At 40.6% G+C, this 15,823-nt stretch overlaps 2 protein-coding genes across 5 annotated transcripts in view; one reads left to right on the forward strand and one right to left on the reverse strand.

The window, feature by feature from the left end:
* tp73 (tumor protein p73) overlaps positions 1 to 15,823 on the reverse strand; it is a 16,724-nt gene continuing 901 nt past the window's right edge. The window contains exons 1-14 of one of the 4 annotated variants that reach the window (XM_058084036.1): positions 14,652 to 14,863; positions 13,516 to 13,611; positions 13,183 to 13,333; positions 8,719 to 8,964; positions 5,154 to 5,340; positions 4,923 to 5,038; positions 4,563 to 4,672; positions 4,247 to 4,389; positions 4,072 to 4,160; positions 3,850 to 3,977; positions 3,576 to 3,730; positions 2,669 to 2,792; positions 1,748 to 1,841; positions 1 to 1,390 (exon numbers count right to left, since the gene is read on the reverse strand). In XM_058084036.1, coding sequence (XP_057940019.1) covers positions 992 to 1,390; positions 1,748 to 1,841; positions 2,669 to 2,792; positions 3,576 to 3,730; positions 3,850 to 3,977; positions 4,072 to 4,160; positions 4,247 to 4,389; positions 4,563 to 4,672; positions 4,923 to 5,038; positions 5,154 to 5,340; positions 8,719 to 8,964; positions 13,183 to 13,333; positions 13,516 to 13,574 — 2,001 coding nt within the window. In that variant the 5' untranslated portion in view covers positions 13,575 to 13,611; positions 14,652 to 14,863 and the 3' untranslated portion in view covers positions 1 to 991. Of the gene's footprint in view, positions 1,391 to 1,741; positions 1,842 to 2,668; positions 2,793 to 3,575; positions 3,731 to 3,849; positions 3,978 to 4,071; positions 4,161 to 4,246; positions 4,390 to 4,562; positions 4,673 to 4,922; positions 5,039 to 5,153; positions 5,341 to 8,718; positions 8,965 to 9,593; positions 9,776 to 13,182; positions 13,334 to 13,515; positions 13,612 to 14,651; positions 14,864 to 15,823 lie in introns of those variants that run through there. The other 3 variants (XM_058084035.1, XM_058084037.1, XM_058084038.1) reach the window with 3 other exon arrangements.
* The window catches only part of wrap73 (WD repeat containing, antisense to TP73), a 9,967-nt gene continuing 9,380 nt past the window's right edge, over positions 15,237 to 15,823 (forward strand). Inside the window, exon 1 of the mRNA XM_058084039.1 lies at positions 15,237 to 15,496. The gene's annotated coding sequence lies outside the window, so the exon portion shown is untranslated. The remainder of the gene's footprint in view (positions 15,497 to 15,823) is intronic.

The raw sequence follows: 15,823 nt of genomic DNA on the forward strand, positions 1-15,823 counted from the left end.
ACAACAATAACAACTTTACAAATGCAAATCAATTGTGTACAAGAAAAACACTGAATCTTAATGTTAGAAATGTCTAAGCAGTTAAAACGGCAATAGATAATGTTTACACTAGAATATCAAAACACATATTATATACATTATAGTATGTAATACTGATCATACGCATATTTAACTCGTGGTGCGTTGGGAGTTATATATGACTTTACAACAACAATACAAATAGATAACAGTTCTGCCTTTGCATTGGAACAATATTGGAACTGACATGATAACCAACAAAACATTTAATATTCACAAACAAGTGCCATTAAGATACTTAGTAGCCTCTCATCATCAAGAATCAATAAGACCACCTTGCCCTGCAAGGCTGAAAATGCTACCGTCTTTTCCCAGTTCATGGCTAGTCACAATGAACTACTTGTAACTCAGATTACTTAACTGCTATTCAGATGTAATACTGTTCTCTTGCATGTTCTCGACCGGTATGAAATGTTTTGGTCACAAGATTTAACAGTATTTCACAGATGGAACAATATAAGGATGCAATTTCTGCTACTGCATGAAGATCCTGACACATACAAACCAAGGACAATGCCAATGAAATATTTGGACACATCACCATAACCATTAGACATATTTATCTATGCTATCTTGTGGGCTGATTTCCAAGAATTACCACATATAAGATACGGTATGTACATTTTCGAAGGCCAAAGGAACTTGGAATGAAAAATATTCATCTGAGACAAACTGTATCCAATCACAAAAGTAAGATGATGTGCCATCTCCACAAATATTTTCCAGACAGGGTAGTGAAGCGTTGCCTTGATTGGATAAGAAGAGGCAATTACCTTATTGGATTCTCCCACATTCAGCCTATACAAGATTCCCGACTAAAGGATGGCAACAACACTATCATCAGGGATTTAAAATTCCATTGGACCTATTACCTAGTCTTTGACAAAAACAATTTCGGTATTTTTATTAGGCCTCAGTGCACATCTCTTTCCATGAACTCCTCCTTTATTGAGTGCTTGCTGCGTGACACCTTGCAGTCAGGCATGTCAAATCCAAAATCAGCCCACTCGTCAGTAGCTGCCGCCATCCCCGTCCCGCCGACACCTGACCTGTTGGGGATGGTAATAGTGTGGCGGACGCGAAAGTGCACGGCCTCCATCACTCGCTGACGTTGCAGTTCTCCACCAGCGGCCCCAATGGCGGCCACGGCGGAGGCAGCCATGTTGTTGCTGGAGCGTAGAAGCTGCTGGCTGTGATAGTCGTGGTGGTGAGAGGAGGCCGGAAGCTGGACAGAAGAGCTTTGTTTCATGTCCTGCAGACCTCGCCAGATGGCTAAGCGGGTCTGCTCTGGTATCTTAAGTGCACCTAATTCCTGGAGACAAAGCAGGTAGACGGTGTCAATGAGAAAAAAATGTGATATTTAATCATACAAACGCAAAAGAATGTTGCTGGGAAACAATTTGAGAATGACATTTGGCTTATGACTGTGCATTAGGTGCAAGTGCCCAATCAGATACAGCAGTATGGAGTAATTTCCCTCATATGTGATGATGTATGATGGGCATGATGTACGGCTATATTTTTGGTAGATGTGAGAACACAAATGATTGTGGCCTAATTTTGCCTACCAACAAGTGGCACTGACCAAGAAAAATGATCAGACCAAGACGCAATTTATTAATCCCAAAAGGGAATACCTGGACCTCACTAAGAAGCACAGAATTATTACCTCCACAGAGAGCGTCTGTAGATGGTAGATAGTTTGAAGACCTTGAGAGGTGAAGTACTCAATGAAGTTTTGGCACCCCAGGCTGGTTAGAAAGCTGTGTGGGGACAAAAGCAGCACTGCTTATTTTGTTCAACACTAAGAGAGACACAACAAGTCTCAAGTCATCATTTAGACAGACATCATAAACGCGCTCATATATTAATGATTCATTAGGCCATTTTTGCTTTGGTGAATATCCTTTATTATAAATACATAAAATGTAAAAGTATTGGCAATATACAATGGTGGAAAAATTGGAAAAAAATGGAACACAAGTGTCTAATACAATAAAACAAACAATGACAATTTCTTTTAAAGAAAATGTTCTGCATTTTGAGTAGGTTTATAGTATACAAGATCACAGTGATGTTTTTTAATTGCATGCGTTTCAGCAACGTAGTGGAAATCACAAACTCCAGCAGCTTGGCTGCACAAGTAGACCAAGTCAGTAATTCATCTGATTGCAGCTACGTATTTCATGTCGGAATGGGAGTTTCTTTGCAAATGTCTATTTTGGCGGCTGTCACCAAAGGGGGTCATTTTTGGTGCATATTAACATACACGGCAGGACCACTGTCCACCCGTAAAACTGTCCCAGCTTTACTGATGTAACATACTTTAATCACACAACCCATCTTTTCCATGCAAAGCATGGCATCCCCATTGCTAATTCACCAGTAGTTTATATAATTGACACCAGCCGTGGTTGCTGTGATCTGCTGCAATGCGCTGGCAGCACTCAACCATTGTCCGAATTTCAATTTGACGATTGCACAGATGTGGCAGAGCAAAGGAGGTGTTTTGATGACATCAGTATGACTCGTATTCAATCTGACTGTCTTATACAGAGCAATTAAGAAGTGTCATTGGAGGGTGAGGTACCTGACAAGGTTGGGGTCAGGGTTATATGGAGGGGGTGGACTGCAGTATGAAGCAGACAATAATGTCTGACTGCTGTGGCCACCGTTAATGTCACCGTTAGACTGCATGTTGAGCATGTTGTGGCCTAGAAGAAAGGAGGTTGTTTATCAATAAACCTAGGAACTATAAAGAATAATTTTATACTATATGGACAAAAGCATTGTGACACAAGTTAATGCTGCACTCACACTCCATTGTTCTTGCTGGCTTGCACTCACACTGCTCTACAATATTTGGGTTTCTGCCATGTCCTTCACTGCATTACCTATACATCCATCCATTTTCTATGCCGCCTATCCCAGCTAACTTCGGGCGAGAGGCGTGGTACATCCTGGACTGGTCGCCAGCCAATCACAGGGCACGTATAGACAAACAAACACTCACACTCACATTCATACCTATGGACAATTTGGAGTCGCCAATTAACCTAGCATGTTTTTGGAATGTGGGAGGAAACCGGAGTCCTCGGAGAAAACCCACGCATGCACGGGGAGAACATGCAAACTCCACACAGAGATGGCAAAGCAGAGAATCGAACTCAGGTTCTTCCGATCTCCTGACTGCCACTGCATTATACGATGCCTCATTGAATCTTTCCTGATTTTGTGGATTATGTTGAGTCTATGTATTGCTTATGTCCAAGGTGGCGAAGTACAGGGGGGAGGAGCAGTGGCGTTAATCATATGACTTCCACTTAATTATATATGACTTATATAAAATATATAATACATTTTATGACCAAATAATCTTAGAGTTTTGAGAATGTAATTTCTGTTTCGAGAAATGAGCCAAATCAATGGAGAAAAACTGTAATATGAGTATTTTAGTATTATCTTAATCTGTACACAAAAATCATACTTATACTCACCCATATGTGCCATGGGGGTGGAGGCTGTGGGGTGTTGTTGGTGCTGCTGCCCTGCCGGGTGGTTGACTGTCGGTGATTTACTGAGTCCTCCAAGGGAGTGGATCTTGTTCATATTTGACAATGGAGAATAAGAGGAGGGAGTTGCTATGTGGCTCCTCGAGAAACAAGTTGAAGATTGGATTATTAGACGTATGTCAAAAACCACATGTCTTTTTTCAAGTCGTGTCATTCACATGATCATACACACTATTGTTAGCGCATCATAGTGACTTACGGTCTTTGTAGCAGCTGCTGTTGTGTTTGTTGCCTGTAGGTGTCCACAAGGGGCTGTGGGACCAGCTCCACCAGCTCCAGACTGTCTTTAATCCTCATCAGCAGTTCAAAATTTTCTCGACCACGTACCTGCACACAAAGTGTTATAAAGTATATTTGTTACAGCTTAGTTACCAAAACAGCATTGGTCAATCAATCAATCTAAATAATAAAAGCCTCTTACAGGAATATAGTAAATCTCCTCATCTCCATGCCGCCGCTTCCTTATGTTAACATTTGGGCTAGGAATATTGGGTGGGCTCTGTTTGAAATCTGGGAATGACAGATAACAGAACATATTCCAGAGTCTCAGACACTTAAAATGACAACAATCATATACCAATATATAAACCACTTACTGCGCTTGTTGACAGTGCCATTCTTTGCCACACTTTCATTCAGAGCTTGCTGTTCCCTGACATGGTCCTCATCTGCTTTACGATCTCGGCCAGGACACGCACATATCCTGCCTTCAAATGACCTCCGACCCAGCACTTGTCCACTGAAGAGGTGTCGTAAATCAGTAGTGGTTAAAATAACAAAAGCTTAGTTGATGATAGTAGACACATACTGTATTTAATACCAACAAATCAAATTGGTACGGTGTTGCCATCATAGCATATTGACATAGTACAGTTGATTTTGGATAGGATGTCTATTGCAATGATGACTCACTCTCTGGTTTCCAAAGTAATGATGATGAGGATGGGTCTCCTGTTCATTCCACCCACACAGCTGCTATTGCACATGAAGTTGTACAAGATGGTGGTAAACTCTGTCCCCACCTGCATCATTCAATAACAAACCTTTTGTTGGAATGTTGGCAGCCTACCATCAGAGGGCAATGTTGTAGTTCACATTGTTTTTGGAACAAGGTTGCTTTTGGTTCAGTAATTATTTCAAACACATACAGTACAGTATTTCTGTGGCTTCAAGTTGAGTTATGCATTGATTTAATGATGTCCCTAATGGCCAATCCCCCAAATATCAAGCTGTGCTTGGGTCATTATGTGTGTGTGAATAAGAAGCGCCTACCTGCGGAGTCTCGTAGGGGACAAAGACGCTCTGACGGCCTGTTACAGGATCATCCACATACTGACAGAGATTATTCCCCTCCACTCGGATGAGATGACTGGCTGGGGCTACTTGGCCTGTAAATGAAGAACCAGTCAAATGAAAGTTGTGGATGTGGTTGGTTGGCCATGTATTTATATCTTTATAGAACAGCTAATCATTTTATCTTTAAAAGGGGTTAGGTAGCACTACCGTCATTAAAATCCCGTCCTAGCTCGTGGTTGGGGCAACGCTTCACCACTTCTGTGACATGCTCCGCCTTCTTGAAGACAGGCATTGCTCTTAAGATGCTGCCATGGGGAGGGGAGGAGGACAGCTTGATCTGGATGGGGCACGTTTTGGCAATCTGACAGTAGAGCTTTTTCAGCAAAGGAGAGTACTGGAGGAAAAATAATATGCACAAGGGGAGAAAAATGAAAAAGAATGAAATTACTATAAAGCAAGATGACGCCATTGCCAATAAATATTCAACTTCAATATTCAACTTATATATGATGAGGTATGCTAATGGTAATGGTTTTATTTTATTTGAACGTGGGTTGCATTACATTTATACTAGGGACACTTGTCATAAACATAATGCATTTTGCCATATACGGTTATGGAACGTACATTTCGTCATTATACGTATTCGTGGTTAAAGGTCTTTCCAGATTTCTTAGGGCAACCTATTAACAGAGTTACAATAATCCAACCTGGAGGGCGCAGAAGCATGGCCAAGTTGGTTGTGCTTTTGTTTTTTCCTTTACCCTGTTTACTACACCGCTGCCTCTGCATCTTGGGTTCCGGTCATGGCATTGCGCTCCTGCATGAAAAAGTTCCAATATATATTTGACTGCAGCACTCGGATGCCATCAGAAGTGTCTCGACTTGTCCACCACAATGACTGATGTACATGTGCAGCAACAACACATGAATTGGGTTGCATCACTGCTCAAAGAGAAGATCACCATGAATAAAGTAACACTTCCTGTTGAGACAAGAGATGCTGATGGATCAACTTGAGTTCAGCTCAGGAGGCCAAAGACAAGGATAAAGGATAAAGTAGGGTGAAAAGGAAATGTAGTATATCCCCAAGGGGTACTGACTAAAACTAATAAAGACTAATTGTTCTGTGTTAGCTCCTATTTTTGGAGTGTTTTAGCTGCTTTACAAAGTACAAATACATTTACTTGGTATCGAATGTAAATAAATCCATAAAATCAACAGTAAAAGTAGTAGTATTAAAAAATCCAAATGAGATTTAGTGTTCTGTAAAATGTTAGCACATCCTCTTTGTTGGATGCAGACCATCTTTAAGTCACTACATTGTGGTCCACTGAAAGCAGGTCTTGACAGGTTCCTGGAAACGGAGTGATAATTGCTTAATCGCCATCCATGGATGCAAGAAACAGCTTGCCTAGTGAGAATTGACATAATTCCCAATTTGTTTATGTAATACAGTCATGCTGGTATTGAAGAAGGCAATAATGTGGTGGTCCTTATAGGGATATTTTCAACCACAGTATATATTTCTTCAGTACTATATGTTGTATTATACTACCCTGAGATAAAGAATAAGCAATTAAATCATATGTTATACAATGTTATTATAAATTTAGGAAGACCACTGCCCAATAGATTGATGGCTGGATGAATGGAAGGAAGAAAGGATGGAATAGGACAAGACAGACAGACAGACGTTCAGGCTGCTGAGGATGTTCATTGAAAAAGAAACGAGAGATGCATTTCACGGGGCATGTTGGGACCTGCATCCTATTGGACAGAAGCTAATAGCTTGGATGAGCAGCTTCTGACAGGCCAACTTGGAATGCATGCAAGGACTTGCACCCTCTACACACCACAGCCCCACACAACCAACCCAAACACATCCACACACATAGTCTGTACAGTACACAAAGACACAAACTAAAAAGAAAAATCAATGCTTATGGAAGAAATCTTCTAGAGGTGTTCGATCTCATTTTCAGGTGTAGTGACACTTCGACTGCTTGTGAGACAAAAAAATCAGCTCTACGGGGGTCAAGAAGTCTTGACTCCTTAATAATAATACGCTGCCGGATGAGCATTCGGAAATGATCAGAATGTTTTTTTCTGTTCTTGGAAAGCTGCTTCCTCTAATGGGTGCAGACCAAGCCTTGCATCACTCATTGAGGTGACAACTTGAGAAGGCCCGATTTGATGGGTGATGCACAGGAAATAAAAGCTCCAACCAGCTTAGCATACATGAAAGTGTGGAGCACAGAGACTGGCATACATTTTGTGTGTATTAGAAAATAATAATGCCCTCCTTCACAGAATTTGAATTTGAAAACACTAGTTACCTTATAACTACTCCTTTTATGCGAGGGCTAACTTTGATGACTAATTTAATACACAGATGTCGCATCATGTCATGTCTTATCAATATGCTCTTCATGTGAAAACAATTACATGTATTGTGTGCTTTGCATATATTAACGTTCAATTCTGTGTGCATATACAATATAAGACCACATGTCATACGAACTGTATGTTGAGGTGCTAATGCATCAATCTTATCACAACAAAACATTTAAGGCAATTTCATTAAGACTGTAAGTCGTCTGCAGTCTCTCCTGTTCAGCCTTGGCACAGAGGCATATGAATGATCTTCACAATACTTCTTCTGATGCCTTATCATCATTATCTTCACCTGTGTTAGACAAGTCTTACTCTCACACTCATAACACAAGCTTCAATGGCCTAAAAACCTCAGACAGATGGATTTCACACTGGAAAATGAAAATATATACGTTTCCCAGCATTTTTACTCCTCATTATTCTTTAAATTGTGATTCTTCCAAACACAAAGGGTAGAGGTGACACTTAAGACACCAGAGTTGACAGGTTTAAGTGCGTTAAAGCCAGAGGAAAAACAAAATAAAAAGCCAAAAGGTCAAAGGTCATGCCACTGAAGGATCCTCTTACATCACTGAGAGCTATGTGAAAAAAGCCCACCATGCATGGTTACCTCCAGCAAACACAGACGAGTCCCTCAAACAGGCACACATACATTCACCCACACAGGATGAGTGATGGAAGTGTAGTTTCTCTTTCTTAGGAGGTCAAATGTATGATAGTCCGAGGTGTCACCTTTTCACAGGAGTGCACAGGTCGTGTGTGTGGGTGTGTGTGGGTGTGTTTGTGTTTTTGGGGGCTAGGGTATACATCTGTTTACACCATTACACCATGAGGCCCCACTTCCCATTCTCAAACAACGATGTAAAGCTAGCATGGGTATTTTTTAAATTCTTTTAAAACTGCATTATTCTTCCTTAGTTTGATGGATAACAACTACTACGACTGGCAGTGGTCATTTGTTTTAGTTATCATAGAATAATACTACCACAAAGTCAGCATTTGATCCACAATATTTTTTAAAAGTCAAATACCAAATACCAAACCAAATGCATTACTGTATTAATGTAGTTCAATAATATGATAAATTAGTACATCAGGTAATGAAATACAAATAATCGACTGCAATAAAAAGATGTGAAACGTGAGGCAAAGTTGCATTAACTTCATTAGATTTGACTTACAATAAAGCAGACGAGATGAATCGTTGAATGAGCCGTTACTTTCTTTTGCACAGGACAAGCCTGCACATGCGCTACCTTGAATGCATGCAAGGGGTGTCCTGACAAGTGTTCATTTGTATGAGGGTGCATGGTGGCTCATTATGGAGAGAGAAAAAAATGATAAGTGCATACCAAGGCTTATTCAGTGTACTCACCGTCCATGTGGCTGACTTGGCGGTGCTAGACTGCTGGAAGGACACCTGGAAGGTGTGCGGTCCGGGGTAGTCCGTGTTGGAGGGGATGGCCGGAGCAGGAGAGAGGCCCTCGAAGGTGGAGTTGGGCTGAGAGTATGGTGAAGGGGTGGGCACGGCTGAAGAGGCGTTCTCGGAGCTGTAGGGGCTGGCGGGCCTGGCCCTGCTCCCCAGGCTCTCCATGCTGCTGCTGAGCAAGTTGTACTGGGACTGGTTGAGGGAAGAGCAGAGGAGAGAATGAGGGAGGTGAAGAGGGAGGAGAGAGATGAAAGCAGGTAGAGATGCTGAAGACACAGCAGCTTCGGAGGTCAGGTTACACTGTCCAGGTGTGAGTGTATACTTTTTTAAAAATGACAAATACTATAACCATAAAGCAAGGAAAAAATATTATTTATTACATGATCTACACAGCAGCCACCTCGGGTCCACCTGATTACAGGGTCATCTGCACTGTGCAATTGGCCGCCATTCACTAACGTGTTGGGTTTGAGAAGAAAGAAGGTTTGTTGCTCTAAGGTCTGTGAGTGATGACACACTTGTCAACGTTAACACCATCAGGCCCCTTTTTTAGCCGAGCACATATCATACAAATGTTTTCATTTACTTAGCCATACCCATTGAGTTCATCAAAATCAATTACTTTCAGTCAAAAAGGAAAGAAAGAAAAACAAACAATCAGCATCTAATATATGAAAATACTGACAGATATTTCCACCTATTGTGTCAACATTACAAGAACACGGACATGAGCGGAACAGAAACAGTTACAGTAAAAACACATGCACACATGCAAACTGCTGTAAAATCATACAGAAAACATTGAAACCCAGAATATTTACCTTCTTTTTCACGTAGTACATCCTCTACGAGTTTAAACTCTAGTTTAATGTGTAGAGCAAAGCAACCGCAGTGCAGGACCATAGCACTATAGGCAGAGTTCAAGTGAGGTGTGCATCAGTGGACACAACACTCCACTGACCCTCTGTCTCTCACACACGTATAGACATATATAGAGGCAGGACAAAGGTGAGGGCTGGCGTGTGTAGAGTGAGAGAGACAAGAGGGAAGAGAGTGGGAAAGAGGGATGGGAACCCAAAAAATGGCACTGCATTCTAATTATGGCATGCCTGGACATAGACTGCAATGCTGGGGCACATGTACACACATGCTGCAAAACACTTTGTGAAGGCTTGCACTTAGTAAACACTGTCTGGGCCTGTGTGTGTTCGTGTGCATGTGTGTGTCTGCGTATGAAAGAGAGTAAGAAGGAATTTTGACATTATGATGTTCAAAGGTCAGATCCATACACACTTATGCTCAAGTTTAACAACATTACAGCAATAAAGGAGGACTCTTCCAGACTTTGTCTCAAATTAACCTTCATCACACAATTCTGGGGGAAAACATACAACAAATGATCTGTCTGCTACGTGCAGAAAATCCTCATAATTATATAAAAAAAATAAAAATGTGTAGTTTTTGTTTATTATTTCTGATAATAATTTCAAATAATCAGTAAAATATCAAATATGACAGTTTGGTGGTTGCTACAGTACAATAGTAAAGTAGTAGTCATATTAAAAGCTGCCCTGTCCCTGCACTGTGCCTTTTATGCCAACCCAACTGATTGAGACAGATGGCCGCCCCTGCTTGAGGTTTCTTCCCTTGAGGGAGTTTTGCTCATGTGGTGTTCAGTTGGTTTAACTTGACTGAATGCATTTGAAAAATATTGTGTGCACAATGAGCAGAACCTGTGACCATCATTCAGTATTCGGCTAATATGACAATTAATGAACAAATGTTCCTGTTCGACTTCACAATTTGATAAGCGATATGTCAAAATAGGTTCTCATGATGTTTCGTATATTTTTATATATGTGCATAAACAAACACAAACATGGAAACAGGGACACAGGAGAATATGTAAAGTCCATTTTGTTCCCAAGCCATGGTTTATCAGATGAGGTCAATGTTCCAGACTTAATGCAAACTCTGTAGAATGGGAGTGTGCATGCACACGTGGAAGGCATGGATCTATACGTTAGCTCAGACTCAAGGACAAGCTGTGGAACATACACCCAGTGGCCTCAAAAGTAGTTACACTAATGGCCAGCACAAACGCAGTATCAAAAATGGTTTTGGAATGTGGGAGGAAAATGGATACGGGAGAAAAAACACAAATGCACCGGGAACCACACCCCTCATATTATCATTTGACTCATTCATTGTTATAGCTATACTATGTATAGCTGTCACATATAGTAGCTCACTACAATCCCAATCATGAACATATTGTCATTTTTCTTAGTATTCAAATACACCTCTCTGGTCCAGTGCAGTGAAGTACGCCATATGTACTTACTGTATGTGTGGCCAAGGGCTCAAACCACATGTACTCACAGGTCTGCTTGCTCTTGGTAACCGCACTCAATACACAACAAGTTGAAACAGAGCCACAACCTCTGATGTCAACGTATGAGTAAATGTGTTGGCCAGTGTGTCTGAGATCACTTCTGTATGTGTTGAGGCTTCAACAGCATGTCCGCTATGAGCAATTGTCCTGCTAGCTACCACTCAATGCTGAGATTTATTATGCTCATTTTTCGGACCTTTGTTGGGGACTCCTACAGAGCAGCTACACACAATAACCAGCACGGAAAGCTTTCAAGTTCTTCCAGAATCTGCACCTATTCAGCTGTATTTCTTTGGATATCGTGGTTCTCACAAACATGGGCTGTACGTAACGTATTCCACCCATGGCCACTCTGCTGTGATTGGTCACACTGCTGAGTGCATAGAAACACTTCCAGTTTGTGCTGGTAGGGAATCAGAAACTCCAACCACTTGTGCCTGATGGTGTCATCTTTAGGAATTGGAAACAAATGTGGCGTTCCTTTTGGGGGAGGGCAGGGTAAGGGTAAGGGCACAGAGTTTATACTGTATACAAGGAAGTCGGCCCTCTGTGACATCACAAAGGGGCAGTTTTACCATGCCTTTTGAAACAGAGAGTTTTGAGCCAACCCAAACTTCTTTCGGGGCTTTCCAAATGCACAAACTGTATTATCTGAAACTTTGGCATCATTTAACACAATATATACATACTGTGTATGCAATACATTCCAACTACACTATAGGTAAGAAAAGTGGAAAAAGCATAACAAGTCCCCTTTAAAGGTCCCCAAACATTCAGAAATAAACCATCCAGAGCAACACTCCCTTGTCAAGATTAGTGAAGTATAATAGTTGGATGTAAGTCAGATGAAAAGATGAACCCAGTTGATCATGTCATACTTGGTACTACTGGCGATTTAAACAAACATAAACATAAAAATGAGTGACAAGGCTTTTTATGGAAACTGCATTAGATCAAATAAGAATGTAATCTGAGCTCAAAGGAGGTGAGGAAAGAGGAGGAAGGTTTCTCTCTTAAAGAAAAAAATAATGCCCCCTGCTGGGGATAGTGAGTAAAGTGTTTTTTCTAAGAGCAATCATTTTCAGCAGGTGATCATTAATATTATGTACAAAATAGACCTAATTCACAATTAGCATATTTATACATGATAAATGCATGCAGGATCCTTTCTTCACTCATGTATTTATAGGACAGCGACTCTCAACAACACTAACAAACGTTCTCCCAAATTAACCTCCATCACAAGACCCCTGTGCTGTAGGTTAGAATGTTTCTCCACTTACCACACACAGCATCATAGAGATCCAGAGTCTCCCATAGAACTAGCAGACCACCAATGACTCAAGTGTAACTTTCACTCTCAGCGAACTTTCCATGAGAAGCAGACCATTTGCATCGAGGGCCATAACGATGGAGGATGCAGGACAGCCTCCTGTTTCTCCTTTCTCCTTGCTTCTCCACTCCTCTTGCATCTAACAACAAATCTTAGCTCCACCCCTTTTTAAAAAAATCTGTCATGGCTCATGAGTATTTATTAACAGGCCAGACAGGCCCAGACTTGTCTCCTAGAAGATTACATCCAACCAATACATGTGTGTGAACTTAGATTTGGAAAGCAATGTGGGGAACTAACATCAATCTATCATGTTTGTTTTGCTTTGACATTGACAAATCAATACACCTTCAATGGTTCGACTCATCCATGTTTACATCAGACAGCCAACACTAGTGTCTATACGGACAATGGTATAATCACGCATTGGCCTACAGATGGCTTGACAGTGATTCCGCAAAGGGGTCCTGTCTTTAATTAGCCTTCCCCATTACACACACAACACCTCCTCTACGTTCCTAAGGGAATCTCAGTGGGGACACAGGAGAGGGAAAATGCTGCAGAAGAGAGGGAAACAATCTTGGAGGGAGTCTGCTCAACACTGGAGGGAAAAGGATATAGGATAATATGGTGTGTGCTCACAATGAAACACGATTAGTGCCATTAGGTGTTTTATACCTACCAACACATTGTCGCTCATGTCCCTCATGTGGTAGACATCCATGGAAATCTCTGCAATGCTGCCCTGGTTCCCTGATGTGTTGGTAGAAGGTACCGAACGCTCACCTTCTTGGTTGCCAGGAGGGAGCTCGTAGTATGTGCTGTCTGGCTCCCTGTAAACAAATAGATGGAAACTGATCAGAGGGATGGGATTTAATTTGATATGGGATTTATTTAAAAGTGATGCCATTAGAATGCTAAGATTTTAATTACATTGTCAGATATAGGTATACATTTGTGCCGATTATGTGAACTTTGCAATTCTTTTAACCGTGCATGTGTTGTTAACACTCACAGGGAGCTCCACAGGTGGTCAAAGGTGCCTCCATCTTCATTTACAGAAGTCTGGGCCATTTTGGAGTTTGGGTATTCTGGTGAAGGGCAGATCACTCTGTGGAGTGCACACATTTTCATGATACCAGATACTGTATCCTGTACATATAGCATTTCCTATATGAATCCATGTTAAGAGACACAAGGGTAGTGCATGGTACATCATCTCTCTCTCCTCATTTTAAGCAGACGTATGATGGAACCAACGTGGTTTGAAGGTGTCAGGGGGCCTGAGCATGCCCAGACCTGCCTCCTCATCAGTGAGATGATGCTCAACATTGAACATGACTGTCTCCATCCTTTGTCTTTAAACTGCTTCATGATCATAAAAACCTGTTAGGACATCAAATCAACTAATAATACCTATGCTGTAAAAATATATGCATTATAAAAATCAATATGCCCTATTTTGCTCTAAATGCATTTTTTGGCAGCAAAAATAACTTCTTGTTCTCTTCATCCTGAATGTGGATTATTGAAATGTATAAAGTGCGCACCTTTAATGGATAGCCTGAGCTTCTCTGACAAATTATCTCAATGGATACGGACACCATGACAACACACACTACACCTAACACAGAAACAGTTTGAGCCTGTTCGTGGAAGAAAATACACAGTCCCAAGTGTAAAGAAATTAATTCTACAACTGTTTTTAATTCAATCTTCTTTAGCCCCATGTGAAATATATCAATTAACGATTTCAGGAAAACTAAGTACAATAAACATCAGTCATTTACTTCAATGGCACTCAAAGTATCACTAGATTTTATAGGATATATCATAAGCATATTTTCGATATTCTATCATTGAAGATGTCAATATGTATCCAAGAATGTACACATTTATAAATATTAATATAATAATATATAAAATCGCATGTTGTTAGTCAATAATTAATAATAGGATATGTGGTTATATTCGTCATCATTAATATGTTTTTAAGAGTTAAGTTCCAAGTCAAGCTTAATTGTCAACGAAATGTTATTTTTTTTAAAACAATAAATTCGACAAATGATAGGCCTGCTGTGACAATTTTAATTCTGACCTGACTTTTGCAGTCTGCTGATATGAAAGCCAAATAAAAATAAATGGACCTACCTGAAGAGTGTTATTAACCCAATCCAAAATGAACTGCGTCTTGTCCAGAGCCTAACTGTTTATTATTGAGCATACCAAGCGACTGACCGTCCATAAAATGCAAAACAAAGAAGTAAAAAAAAAACAAAAAAGTCGACCTAATTTTAACTTTGATAAGAGTGCTGCAAACGATAGATTTTTCGCAGAAACACAATGAAGAAAGTGATAGGAGGAGGAAAGCTGATGGGCATTCTGCTCTACAAAGTGTGAGCTTTGCACAGGGATCTCAGCAGAGGTGAGGCTTTTTTGCGCTGCGGGGAAAAGGGAGGCGGTTGATATAGCGCGTTTCAGGCGCACAAAAGCGGGAAACCTTTTCCAGCTAACAAAATGAATCTTTTTAATGGAAACAATTTTAATGGAAAAAAATCAGCATTATCGAAAATTGTGATTGATATTTTGAGCAAAGTAAATTAAACAAAAGAAAATTAAATACATCGATGTTTGTGTACATTTGTGAACAACCTTCCAACGTAACCGTGTAATTTACTTAACTGAAAACGATTTTTAATTTGGTAGACCAATCAAGCACACCTAGTCAAGTTTAAGCAGAAAATACGTGACGGGGTGAAAAAACTCATTACCCAGAATGCAACGGATACCAGCTCTATTCTGATCAAGGATTTTGATTGGTCTGCAATGCTCTGTCGTCAGCGTCAACAACTTAAACACACATAAGCCAGTTTTTGTATGATTATAACTGTGCAAATGGCGACACAGCAAGCCAGGCTTGTGAAAACTATGTTGTAGACTTGTACGCCTCTTCTTTCATTGACTATGTCCCGCTCCAGGATTTGAACGTAACGACGGTGAGCTACTTTCTGTGATGCTAGTAGCAGGTTAAGCTAGCGTTGAATGGAGAGGTGTATTGACGTTTAGCTGTTAGCTTAAGTGTGCTTGTTTGCCGTTAACCTGCTAAAATACGGCCACTACGATAATAGGATTGCAAGTCGTTTTAATGTACTTGGATGACTTTTTAGTAGTGAATCAGTTATGCTACTTGCAGCTAGTTTTATTTTTTCAACACAACTAATGCCACCGGTTACAGCCATTTTCAATGAAAACAACAACATTGAAAATGGAAACCGCAAATCAATGCGGTTTCAATGTGGCGTTGTTAGTAGTTTGTGTCCAGT

This window comes from Doryrhamphus excisus, chromosome 10 (assembly GCF_030265055.1).
Source record: "Doryrhamphus excisus isolate RoL2022-K1 chromosome 10, RoL_Dexc_1.0, whole genome shotgun sequence".
NCBI classification, from domain to species: domain Eukaryota; kingdom Metazoa; phylum Chordata; class Actinopteri; order Syngnathiformes; family Syngnathidae; genus Doryrhamphus; species Doryrhamphus excisus.